The 12,445-nt window shown below is 47.4% G+C and overlaps 1 protein-coding gene and 1 long non-coding RNA gene across 2 annotated transcripts in view; one reads left to right on the plus strand and one right to left on the minus strand.

Moving 5' to 3' along the window:
- LOC139059115 (uncharacterized) overlaps nt 1-12,445 on the minus strand; it is a 201,021-nt gene that overhangs the window by 20,286 nt on the left and 168,290 nt on the right. Inside the window, exon 2 of the long non-coding RNA XR_011513928.1 lies at nt 11,274-11,378. This is a non-coding gene — a long non-coding RNA (uncharacterized lncRNA). The remainder of the gene's footprint in view (nt 1-11,273; nt 11,379-12,445) is intronic.
- pb (homeobox proposcipedia) overlaps nt 9,646-12,445 on the plus strand; it is a 263,759-nt gene continuing 260,959 nt past the window's right edge. The window contains exon 1 of the mRNA XM_070537020.1: nt 9,646-9,839. Coding sequence (XP_070393121.1) covers nt 9,782-9,839 — 58 coding nt within the window. The 5' untranslated portion in view covers nt 9,646-9,781. The remainder of the gene's footprint in view (nt 9,840-12,445) is intronic.

Genomic DNA, 12,445 nt, shown 5'->3' on the forward strand with positions numbered 1-12,445 from the left:
CTTCAAGAGTGGAACGCGACAGCGTTCCCGTCGACCCGCCAAGGGGTGTAAGACAATGGGCTACAGGGCAGCGACTACGCGCCCCGCTTTGGACGCGGTGAGCGTCGAGCAAAGCAGCGTTCGGCGCGGCAACGAAATGTGCGCCTGAGGAAGAGACGCACGCCTTAGAAACAGCTCGTTTCTAAGGCAACACCGCATTCACTAGAGGCGCTTTTGTACCGCTTTGAAGCATCGTACTCGTGGCTCAGTGGTAGCGTCTCCGTCCCACACTCCGGAGACCCTGGTTCGATTCCCACCCAGCCCGTCTTGCAAGAGTTGAGCCAAAGCCACTTCTCCTCTGTCGTGACGTCACGGTGTCACGTGGTTTCAAGGCGACACCGCCGCGCCTGAGGAGCTGGGTTGAGCTCTCGTAATATGCTTCGCATAAAAATAAAGACCGAGTTCTTGCTTTCTGAGGGTGGCACGGTCATTTGCGACGAACTGCGCCAGCAGCAGGTCGAGCCTTTCGCGCAAACAGCGCACACTGAGCACTTTCTCAAAAACAAAGTTCCTATTTTTGCTATGCATTCCCACCGTGCAGGACCCGGGAATGGCTTCTGCGCGTTCACTTCACGCAGCAAAGCCAAATCGCATAGAACATTGAAAAGTGCAGCCTTCCGCTGGTCGCCTTTATGGGACACTTTTGTCTCGCGCTCTCCCGAACAAAAGAGAACCACGAGAGCAGCACGCAAGGCTCCCGGCGTACGCACGCACGCAAGAATCAGATGCGTGCGTACGCAGCGACCGCGTATCACATCACGTACCGTGCGTGTTGCGTTCTGCACATGCGCACTTTGCAGAATGTAGCGATCTTACGTACACAACGCCGTTGCGTACGCTGCGTACGCAGTACTGAAACTGTCTATTAATACAGCGTCCGGCCTGACCGACATAAACACAGCCGTAGGAGAAAGGGAGTTCGTAAAGCGCACCGCACGTGCAAGGACAGCGCGGTGGACAGGACTGCGCGCGTCCTGTCCACTTCTACTTCTGTTGCCCGTGTGTTTATAGCGCAGTAACCCCCGTACTACATCATGTATTCATATGGGGGGAAAAGGCAAAAAGCGAAGAATTAGCGTCTGTGGCGTAACAGTTTCATATCAGTGTTGTGTGCTAGAGGTCCTATGCCCATGTTCAGCTGTTGGACGAATCATTAACGTTTAATTATATATAACGCCATATTTTTGTTGAAAATGATTAGTTTGAAAAGTCGCGAAGTCTACTGAAGGAAAAAGGACGAAGTTTAGGCAAATACATGCATTAACCATAATTCGCATGCTGGCTGAATCACCGTGCTTGCAGCTCCCGTAGACACCACCGGCACAGTTCCCTCTAGTAGTTATTGTGTAAAACTCTATCCTTGACACGGTAAACTAAACTGCTTTTCTGGCTGCACCGTTTCTAGATGACGCCACGACCATGTTAAACGCGTTAGGCACTGGTCAACATCGGCGTACCTAAATGAACAAGGCCTCAAGATCTCGCCAGAAAAATGCGCATTGGTCGCGTTTAGCCGAAAGTCAATGAGATCATACGATATGTCTCTATCGACGGTCAAAACATACGTTATGTCAGGACGCACCGATTCTTAGGCGTAATCATTGATCGTGACCTCTGCTGGAGTCCTCATGTGGCCTACCTAAAGAAGCGCCTGATGGATATCTCTAATGTGTTTAAGTTTCTTGGAGGAAATGTCTGGGGTACTTCAGTACATGCAATGATGCAACTGTACAGGAAGCTCTTTCTTGGGTATTTGCGATGCAGCTTGCCAGTGCTGACCAACACCTACAGAAGTAATATCCGTACACTCGAAAGCGTCCAGGCCCAGGCACTTATATGTGTGTCTTGGATGGCCGCGGTGTTCGTCAACGGCTGAAACAACTGCCATTGCACACGATTTCCCAGCCAAGACCCATATAGTCATGGAAGCGCTCAGAGCACATGCAAGACACCTTGCTCGAGCCGCTGCCCATCACCTAGCCTCACTGCCAGAGGATCGACCACGTGCTTCCTTTTGTGAAATAGTCCTGCCTTATCATGCACACCTTCCATCAGGTTATACAGCTCCCGCGAAAGTTCCCTTTCCATCATGGTGCTTGGTTCAAGCAAAGGTTCGACTAATGGTACCAGGAATACGAACAAAAGCCCAACTCTCGTCTCCAGCACTCAAGCAGCTTTCACTGTTCTTGCTATACGAGACGTACAACGATCATCATCATTTATATACTAACACTTCAACCACGGTGAATGGGTCTGCAGGATCGGTGATCTTTTCTGCAAAACCTTCCATCATAAAGATTCGACTATCTCACCAGACTACATCGACTGCCGCGGAGCTTGCTGCTATTCGTTGTGCACTTCGTGTAATTTCTGAAGAACTACCCAAGAAATGGAGCGTGTTCACTGACTCCAAGGCTGCTCTTCATTGTTTCGTTTCTGCCTTACGCCGAGGACCCCACGAACAACTGGTTCTAGAAATCAGACTGCTGCTTCACCACCTCGTCGATGTGCACATGAGGAGGGCTTGCAAGACTCCATTCCATTCTCAAGAACAGACGCTGCAACGAAAATTCGTGTGCTTGCAAATGACGCCATCAAAACTTTATGGAACACACCAAGCTTAAAGCATACACGTCTACACCGACTGGACCCATCCCTTCGACTTCGACCTCCGTCTGGACTCCCTCGACTCGAAACAGCAGTACTTTGCCGACTGTGCCTTGGTGTCGCCTACACAAGATCGTTCGCCATCCGAGTCGGTATGGACGACAGCGCGGCTTGCAGACACTGCGGCGGCGAGGAGACTATCGAACACGTGCTTTGCCACTGTTCTCAATACAACGCGCACCGGCTGTCGCTAGCAACCGCTTTGGCAGCCTTGACGGCAGGCCACTTTCAAAACAGTCAGTTTTGGAATGCCGACGTGAACTGTCGTCGCCGCAAAAGTCCGTCAAGGCTTTGTTGACTTTTCTACGTGACAGTGGCCTATTAGAAACACTATAGTGACCCCACTTCGTCCCTTTTCGTATTTTTTTCTCACGCTTTTATTTTTGTTACGCTCCTCTTTCCGTCTTTACTTCCCTTTCCCTTCCCCTAGTGCAGGGTAGCAAACCGGAGGTTTTAAGTCTGGTTAACCTCCCTGCCTTTCTCTCATTTGCATCTCTCTCTTAGGCACTGGTGGCCAGATACGTACGAAAAAGTGACTCGAACTTGGCAAGAAAGCTTCGCTTAAAAATTTGTCAGTTTCGGCCCAAAGGGGGCGAAGCATTAACATCAATAGCAACGCCTAGCGTTGCGCTTGGGACTACTCGGACGGCGTTCAAGGACATGTGCGTGCGACGCGTTGGCGCGACGCAGCACGTCAGCCAACTCCTACAGGGCAGAGGAATAGTGTCTCGGCAGCCTAGGCGTCTCAAAACGTTCGCTTAATGAGGTGTGCATGGCACTTCGAGCGCCCAGTGAAATATAAGTGTCCATATATCTGATATCGCAATAAAAACAGTACGCATAAACTATCAAAGATTAATAGCTTTCTGAACCCGTTGAATATTGATCGGTGAAAGTTGGTGGCACGTTTCATCTCGTACCTCGGTAGCCAAGGCAGCGTCCTGCTACACGCCAAGCTTCACATTGCTTTTCCAACTTCTAATCCCTTTTCTGCCACAGTCATCGTGGTGGCATTCTGAGCCCGCCGATTCGAATGACGCACAAGGTTCACCACCCTCTGGCATCCAGTGAGGTCAGAAGACAGCGGTGCTTTTCACTCTCTCCCAATGACTTACCTTCCGTCGGATGACTCCGCCTTCGTGGCGACCTTCTCCTCATTCTATCAGCTGAGATATTCAGGTCTCGAACTACGAACACGAGAAAAAGTGCCAAGGAAAGGTATTTCTTTAAGGTTGGGCCGGTACCACGCGCTGTAGAAATTGATGTTATATGTGAAGCATTTCGCAGGTAGCTGGCTATCCGGGTTCCACTAAACGTTACCAGGTGGACGAGCGTGTTTGCACAAGGCGAGACGTTGGGTGGGTGACACGAGCTTGTGTGTGCGACCACAGAGCAAGACGAAATTTCTATACAGGCCGTTCGACGTCATATCCGACATGCTGATTGTTTGGTTCTACATAGGTATCGGTAACGGCAGAAAGCGCAAGAAGCACGGAGCGTGGCATCACCTGCGACTTGGGCTGTGCGATTATACGTACACATGTCTATGTCATGTGGTGTATGAATGAAAGACTTTATTCAGTAAGCTATTCGACGCATCAGGCGGATGTAAGTGGCCCCACTTCACAGGAATTCATATGCTGCTCTCGCCACTTGGCCCCTGGTTACGAGCCATAGCTGGTCTTCTAGGGTCGGGCTGGAAAACAGGATCTTTCATCGCTCTCCAAGTTAGCAGATGAGGTTTAACCTTATCAGTAAAATCTTTTCGATCTGGGCCAGTCTTGAAGACGGTACAGTCGCACAGCTTCTATGCGTATCTATAGTGTTAGCTGCTATGAGGAAAGGACCGGCGAGTGCAGGCAAATCACGAAGCGTCGCAGTTTCACACGGCGTGTCAAAGCGCTAGCTGTCATGAGGGAAGAATGCGAAAAAGTGACATGTGGCGCGACGAGCGCTGAGCGCCCTGAAGAGCAACTCGGGTTTGGCGTGAAAGAGGTGCGCGTGCGAACGGGCTGTAATTGCTAAAACACTGGGCTGCTGTGCTGGAAGCCTGAGGTTAAGATCCCACCATTGGCGCCCCGAATATTTTGTTATTGAAGAGGCCCGAAACGAGGGGCGAGACAGAAAGCTGCCTACCTACCGACGGCCGATTGCCTATTATGAGGCAAAGAATGATGCACGTTAAAAATTATGCGCATCCAACATACATGTCGGAAACTATGGGAAGCAAACCTTTCGTGAGGTGGTCCCTTAAACTATAAGTGAAAATGCAATGCGTGCAAGTGTATTTATTATCATGCTTTGCAACGTGCAATCTTATGCAACGGTTACCTTTACCCTGCACTGGTTACAATTTTAATGCCGTGCATGTTTATGGGCTACATGGTTTAGAAGCAATGCTGACAGCAGTTCATGCGAATGCGCACTATTGACGATGCTTGATATTTTTACGGGTGAATAACGGTTAGGGAAGCTGTGCGCAGAGAGAAGTATACGACGCGTAAGACTGGGTTAAGTTTGATTGTTATTCACTTGATTCATTCTAGCGTCTGTGGCCAAATTGAAACCGGCGCGCACTCGCGTGCTTTTGCGCGGGTGTGCTTGACATTGGCACGAAAGAGGTACGCGTACGGCACTGGGACGTACGTAGACACCCTTACGGGGTCTCCTTTCGTCATTTGTGTTGTTCTCATGCAATGTATTGAGCGGTCCTGTCTTATAGGACACCTTCCGACAGTAGTCCTCGACTTCTGAATACTCAATGCCCGGCTTTCAACGGAATACTTAAGCACAGCAAATAATAAATCGTTTTAATAGGACCTCATTGATAGCTGTGCTTATTGTACCCATGCATCGCTGAATATACATTGCAGGTCAGGAACGAAAATTGGAGCACGATTAACCTTCGCCTTCAAGAGTAGAACGCGATAGCGTTATCGCACCCCGTTCGCACCGCCCACTCATTCGCTCGGCATGCTCTAGACGAGACGAAGGGGAGAAGCGGGCGAGTGGTGCGCCACCTGTCGGGGCAGTGCCGTACATTGTGAGGAGGGGGTCTTCTGTGTTTGCCGCAAGATGGCTCTGCGTGTGCGCCAAGCGCAGAAGAAATGTGGCAGAAACGTACTTCGCTACTCGTTTAACTGCGACTTCTGTAATTTATATGCTCATAATTACCGATATACACGGGAGTATAACTTTTTACGGCTTGTTTCTAAGAAAACCCTGCATTCACTAGAGGCACTTTTGTGCTGCTTTGAACCATCGAACTCATGGCTGACTGGTAGCGTCTCTGTCTCACACTCCGGAGACCCTGGTTTGATTCCCACCTCGCCCATCTCGCAAGTTGTTTTTATTTATGAATTGCCTTGCGCCATTTTTCACTCACGGCCAATGCCGCCAACGCCGGCGACACCGGCTTTTCTGCGACACGAGCTCCTTAACGCTGTCGCGTTAAAATTGAAGTATTAAATTGATGCCCGTTTAATCATGGACAAAATGTTTCATTTTCGAACTGTACGCTAATGCTCTTCTCTTCAAAACCTGGCTTCAACGGAAAGGTTTATTCGTACTTTGATTGAAGGAATTATATAGTGAGAAACCCGAAACTATAAGCAAACGCCGCTGAGCGGTCCTTCGAGTTTTGCGCTACGAGTAATGCCCTATAGCGGTTCGTGCAGCCCGATCCAGCAAGCAGCAGCAGTAGTAGTAGCAGCAGCAGCTACTTGCGGTGCCAACGCCGCATGCCACCGCACGCCCTGCGCGACGAGAGAACAAGGCAGCAGCAGTGGCCACCAACGCCAACAGGTGCGCGCAGCAGCTAAGCCCAGTGTGGGTGACAGATATATATATACGAACCTTGAGCCGGCTTCCGAAAGCGAAATGGCGGCACCCGCACGCGCGCGTCATGCGACTGCCTTGACGACAACCCGTCTCGCACAGCGGTGTCGGGCGCCGTATCTGCTTGTCGAAGCGAGCTCGTGCCGTGGCGTCGCAGCTAATGGGAATTTAGGTGCCATTTCGCTGCTACGGGTGCCGGCTATTTCGTTGCTCAATGGACGACTATTCGGTGCTTTCGCATCAATCTATCCGCCCTGGAAGCGACCGACCTGATAGGACCCATCAGCCAGGCAACCACGTGAAACACGGAAACGTAGGCAAAGAAAACTTCAGTTGACCCACCCTCCAATTTCAGTTGGCCCACCCCAACATTTCAAGTTGGCCCACCCTCAATTTTCACGTTGGCCCATTCCATATTTCAGGTTGGCCCACCCCAACTTGTAAATTAGCCCTCCCCAAAATATCATTTGGTCCACCACCCATCCCCAAATTTCAAGTTGGCCTAACACTATATTTAGGTTGACTGCCATCTGCCCTGAAAGTTGGCCCACCCCAAATTTTCAGTTGGTCATATCGCACTATAAGCTTCCCCATGCATTTTCTATGGATCACTATGTACCCTATGGGTGTTATCTCCGATCAATATTTTTAATTTTTTTATTTATATTGTTTGTTGTCGCTTACAAAGCTAGCAATTGTTTTCATTCATACTAATATACCGATGAAATGTTTTAACTTCGCAAATTGCGCATTTTTGCGCATATGCAGGCATTACACTTTTCATGTCTTTTGGCGTGCCGGAGGTGGGGTACTCCCCTAAGAATGCGTAAGAGGAAGCTTTAGCTCGGGCCACACTCCGACGCGGCCTATTCAAAGGCACGTAAAACGGAAAGATGCTTTTCTGGGATAACCTCAGGACCGATTTTATTGAAGTTTGTTGCATTTGAGAGCGAAAGTTGGATTCTAGTGACTTCAGAAGCACAATTTTGATTTAGGGCGTTAATTTCGTTTAAAGAATACTGAAAAATTGAACTTTTAAAAGAGATAAAAGCACGAAGTGTAGACTTTAATAGCTCTCCTTCAGGAAAAGATATCGCGGTTCTGTAATTGCCATTCATTAGATCTTTCAAAATGGACAAATTGGACATGTCAATTTATAGATTACGTCAACTTGTTACGTTGTGGGCAAGGGTTCTGCAAAAGCTGTGTTTCCATATTATTAACTATCTTGAGATTCATGTGCGACACGTCAAGTTTGCCCGTTTAGATGTACCATTAGATGTAATTACCATAATTCGGATAGTGTTTCTTATTGCTGAGTTACAGAGATGTAAACTTCATAGCTTCGTTCTTTGAAAATTTACGACTTTTGCGAATTTGTAATAAAACACTGACGACCTAAATAAAAAATCCGAGACCAACAGTCACTAGATTTTATGTTTTTCTTTTAAATGTAACAAAGCTCGTCAAATGTAACAAAGCTCGTCAAAGTAACAAAGCTCGTCAAAGATGTAACAAAGCTCGTCAAAGAAAAACGAATTCTCCTTTTACATGTATTTAGATAGTAGGAAGATAGTACATGTATTTAGATAGAGGAAGCTTTAGCTTGGGCCCAACTCCAACGCGGCCTATTCAAATACACGTAAAACGCAAAAAACATTTTTCTGAGATAACCCCTGCACGGATTTTAATAAAAGTTGTTGCATTTGAAAGAGAAATTTAAGTTCTAGTGACTGTTCGAAGTGGAATTCCTATTTAGGGCCTGAATGTTGTTAAAAAAAATTTCAAAAATTCGAAAGTTCAAGATACATAAAAACACGAAGTTTACAAATTAATAGCTCTGCATCAAGAACAGATTTCGCGGTTCTGTAAAAACCATCCATTAGGTCATTCAAAGCGGACAAACTATATATGTCAATTTATATCTTATGTGAATTTTTTACGTTGTGTACAAGGGTTCTGCAAAAGCTGTATTTTAATATTACTAGTCTTTCTCAGATTCATCTTTAACATATAAATTTTGTCCGGTTTAGATGTACTATTAGATGCAATTAACATAATTGTGATATTGTTTCTTATTGCTGAGTTACAGAGCTGTAAATTTGATAGTTTAGTGTTTTGAAAACTTGTGATTTTTGCCAATTTGTAACAGAAACTCATGACCTAAATAAAACACTCGAGACCAGCAGTCACTAGGTTTTACGTTTTTCGTTCAAATGCAACAAACCTCGTCAAATTTGGTGCAGTGTTTGCTGAGAAAAACGACTTCGCCTTTTACATGTATTTAGATAGGACCCACTCAATCTAAAGCTTCCTCGTAAACATTAAAACCTTCGCTTTAATACACCGGTCACCCGGACACTGCTCGAACTTCCTGAATGTGCACTCCCCGCCTCCTATTAAGGGCTAGAAAAGCGGATTTTTGTTCACGTTAACACCCCCACCTCTCCTCTCTTTCATCTCTACCTCTCCATCTTAGCCTTCGTAAATGTATCGCCTTATTGGTAAAGTGTGCACTGAGTAAAGTTTAAACGCAATAAGGGAAACGCAGAAGCACTTGCATCCCCTTGATTGCCCGTGTCCTTTATAGGGCCTGAACGCTCTTCATTACCAAACCTTGTACCTTTCTGTCTGAAAATTGATGCTTCAGCCAACTGTGCATGACATATTTATTTCTTCACTGCTTCTCTGGTGCAACAAAAAGTGCACAACAGTCGATTATATGTAAACAACGTTGTCGACGAAGTGCTATACAGAACATCAGTGCTCTCTCATAGAACGCCATTTGCGGTTTCCGCCGGAGTGCACATCCTTAAACCATGCAGGGAGTGGATAGAAAGGAGGAGACAAAAAAGAATTTTAAATATAAGTGCTATACCTCATGCGGTGGCGTAGAATATAGGTACACCATGAAATTTCTGTACTCAAGGTCGTAAGTTTGAATGCTTGTCCAGATCACTGCATTTTTTTTTTTTTGCGTGTAGTGAAGCCTAATAATCCGACAAGAAAAGTCCTGCCGAGAGCCAGTGGGATTTTACAACGACTAAGGGGAAACCAAACGGGGAAGGCTTCATTAGAGGCTTCAAAAAGTGGCTCCTTCGCTAGAGTAGAAATTGACGTCCATGGGTAGTGTAGGGCGTAAATCTCCCTCAAAAATCTTGAAATTAATTTTTTTTTTCAGTTCCCAGCGGCTGCGGAGGACGTCACTGAGGTGGCGGTCAGACCTACAACGTAGCAGATGAGGCTAAGAATCCCTGGAGTACGGACAGGCCACCACTGGAAACTGGCTACCACTGGTAATATTGAACACGCGAATGCTCTTGAGGGAAGCTATAGCTTACCAGGACTCTTTGATAAATTATTATGAAGGTGTTGCAAGGAATATGATTGGGCTTACAGCGAGGCTATGAGAACAGGTTGGGCGTATATATCATGTTTGACACGTCCTCTGTTACACAAAGGCTATGAATATAAGAGACAATGGGGAAATAATTTCATTGCAGTAAAGCTAACGAAAACCCATCCAGTATACATCGTCACCTCATACCTATTACTTATTCGCTACATACGCATAATTCAATTAGCAATGTTCCACCAATACAGCCTGTTGCAAAACAGTTTGTTGTATTCAACATGTACTTTTCTTGAAGTTTGCGCAGGTCCCCCTTCTATTTTCTTTCATTCGCGTTTGCGGGACGCTGAATACCAACACTACTACTAATAATAATATACAGGCACAGCTGAGGAAAGAACGCGCATACCACTGACACTACACAAGCCGGCTCCTGGTCTCTCGCCCAAGGTTCAGTGAACCGTTGGGACTGAGATGCCGACTCGCAGCCAAGCGGCTGTCGTCGATGAGAGACGCGCATGGCGCAGTTGGCAACTACCAGCTGGACTTGCCCGAGGGACGCGTCGCTCTCTGAGCTGCCGCGAAAGCCTAGCTCCGACGCGTGATGTGGCAGCAAGCCACAGGGAGGGCAACCGCGGTGGTCAACATTCGGTTCCTCGCACGCGGATGCTGTCCGCTCGCAGCGGAGAGCCGCACAGATGCTAGCTGTGCCGTCCGAGTCGCCGTCGACGCCGTCGACACTGCACTTTAAAGACGTCTTCGATCAAGTCGCAGCGGGTCCAGCACCGCGCGCGGCGCTCTGCAGGGCGCGTGAAGCGCGACGCGGTGCATGGCATTCATTACGCACGCCTCGTTTTGCCCCACGTGTTCGCGATGGTCAGTCGGCCTCGCATACCGCGCGCGCGCTGTCCGAGCTGGTGACGAACGACTAAACAGAGCGTTCCCGATGCCACTTACGGCCCGCTTCGGCTCAGCGTGAAGCTGGTCTATGGGGCGTTCCAACACGCGAGGCACCACACATAAGCCAGTCGAAACAGAGAAGAAAGTGAAAAGTACAATAACAAAACGCTCGGGAGAAATTCTGCAGCTGGAATACGCAGAATGAAAGCAGGCCAGTGGAGAGCCTAATGAGGGGGGGGGGGGGGGACGAAAAACGATAGAGGAAGCTGTGCGCGCTGCGTGAGGAAATAATGGAAAAAAGGAGCGTGGACAAATCGTGCCTGCTCTCGTCACTGGAGCGTGCTGTTTGATGAATCACGTCGTTAACGCGATAATGAGGTTTCATTTATGCCGGCGATGTTTTGGTCAAGTCCAGTCGAATGGGTCCCTGAACGGAAGTTAAGAAAGAAAGCAAAAAAAAAGAGAGAGAAAAACTCACCCCCTGAGAAACACCGTGGGGTTGAAAACGATCAGAACTGGCGCGCGATCTTCAAGTCGAACTGGCCCAGCACGGTGCTGATGATATACAGTGCGCTGAGGGAGCCTGTTGAAGAGAGAAAGAGACACGATGTCCTTATGTGCACTGAAAGTGTAGCTTTAGCCAGCGGAGAACTAACGGAAAGCATATGAGAAAGACAAAGATTGATTTCCAACCTGTCATCCTAAGTTTTTACATACCGAGGGCAGCAGTAGCAGCTTTTAGAACAGTAAAGCGAAGCCTAAAGACTTACGGAAACAAAGTGAACACAGTGCACCGCGAAAAGCACACAATATTTACAAGTGCAACTTTAAACGGACCCTGAAACGATTTTGAAGATAGTGTACAAACGTACTAAGTCGGTAAAATAGGTCCTTCTGATAATTCAGGGACAGATTTAAGCGCTCTCCGTGGTGCGTGTAATGTATTATGGGGTTTTTAAAATGTGAATCACTACTGATTGCAGAGGCGTCGTTTCCCTGTGTTTTCAGCCGCGCTTTCCCACGGCACGTAGCATGGGCGAGTGACGTCCCTCGGGCGAGCGATCCGGTTGGCTTGCCACGTTGCATCATCGAGAATGCTTCAAACATGCCGCTGCGTTAAGCTTATCTTGAATAGTACACTTATGCGTAAACAGGGAGAAGGGAAACAGAGGGTCTCGATTTTTGTTAATCGCGACCACATAAAGCCAACACGAAATGAAGCCAAGCAAAGCAAACATAGAGGTAGGCTGTGGTTGAAATTGAAATTTAAAATATACTGAAGAGAGGCGAAAGTGGACGAAAAGGTAACTTGTCACCCGTGAGGACAGAACCCACTACGTTCCCGTTGTGAGCGCACAACTTTCTCGTATTACGAAGGCTGTGGTTTTTTAAATATATATTCCTGCAATACAACCAAGTCATCAGGCACTATAATCCAATCACAACAATGTAAGTAAAATTTTTAAGTACTGAGCGCAAATATATGTCAGCATGTCCAACCTGCGTATGCGTTTTTTACTAGCTGTGGAGGCCAATAAGCATAACCTCGTCAAAGGATTTTTTCTGTGGTAAGAGGTGAGAAACTGTATGGATCGAGTGGTAGCTCTTCTTAGGAGTCCTCTGTAGAATGTCCCAGTGAAAGACTTGTTC

The sequence above is a fragment of the Dermacentor albipictus genome, chromosome 4 (assembly GCF_038994185.2).
Source record: "Dermacentor albipictus isolate Rhodes 1998 colony chromosome 4, USDA_Dalb.pri_finalv2, whole genome shotgun sequence".
NCBI classification, from domain to species: Eukaryota; Metazoa; Arthropoda; class Arachnida; order Ixodida; family Ixodidae; genus Dermacentor; species Dermacentor albipictus.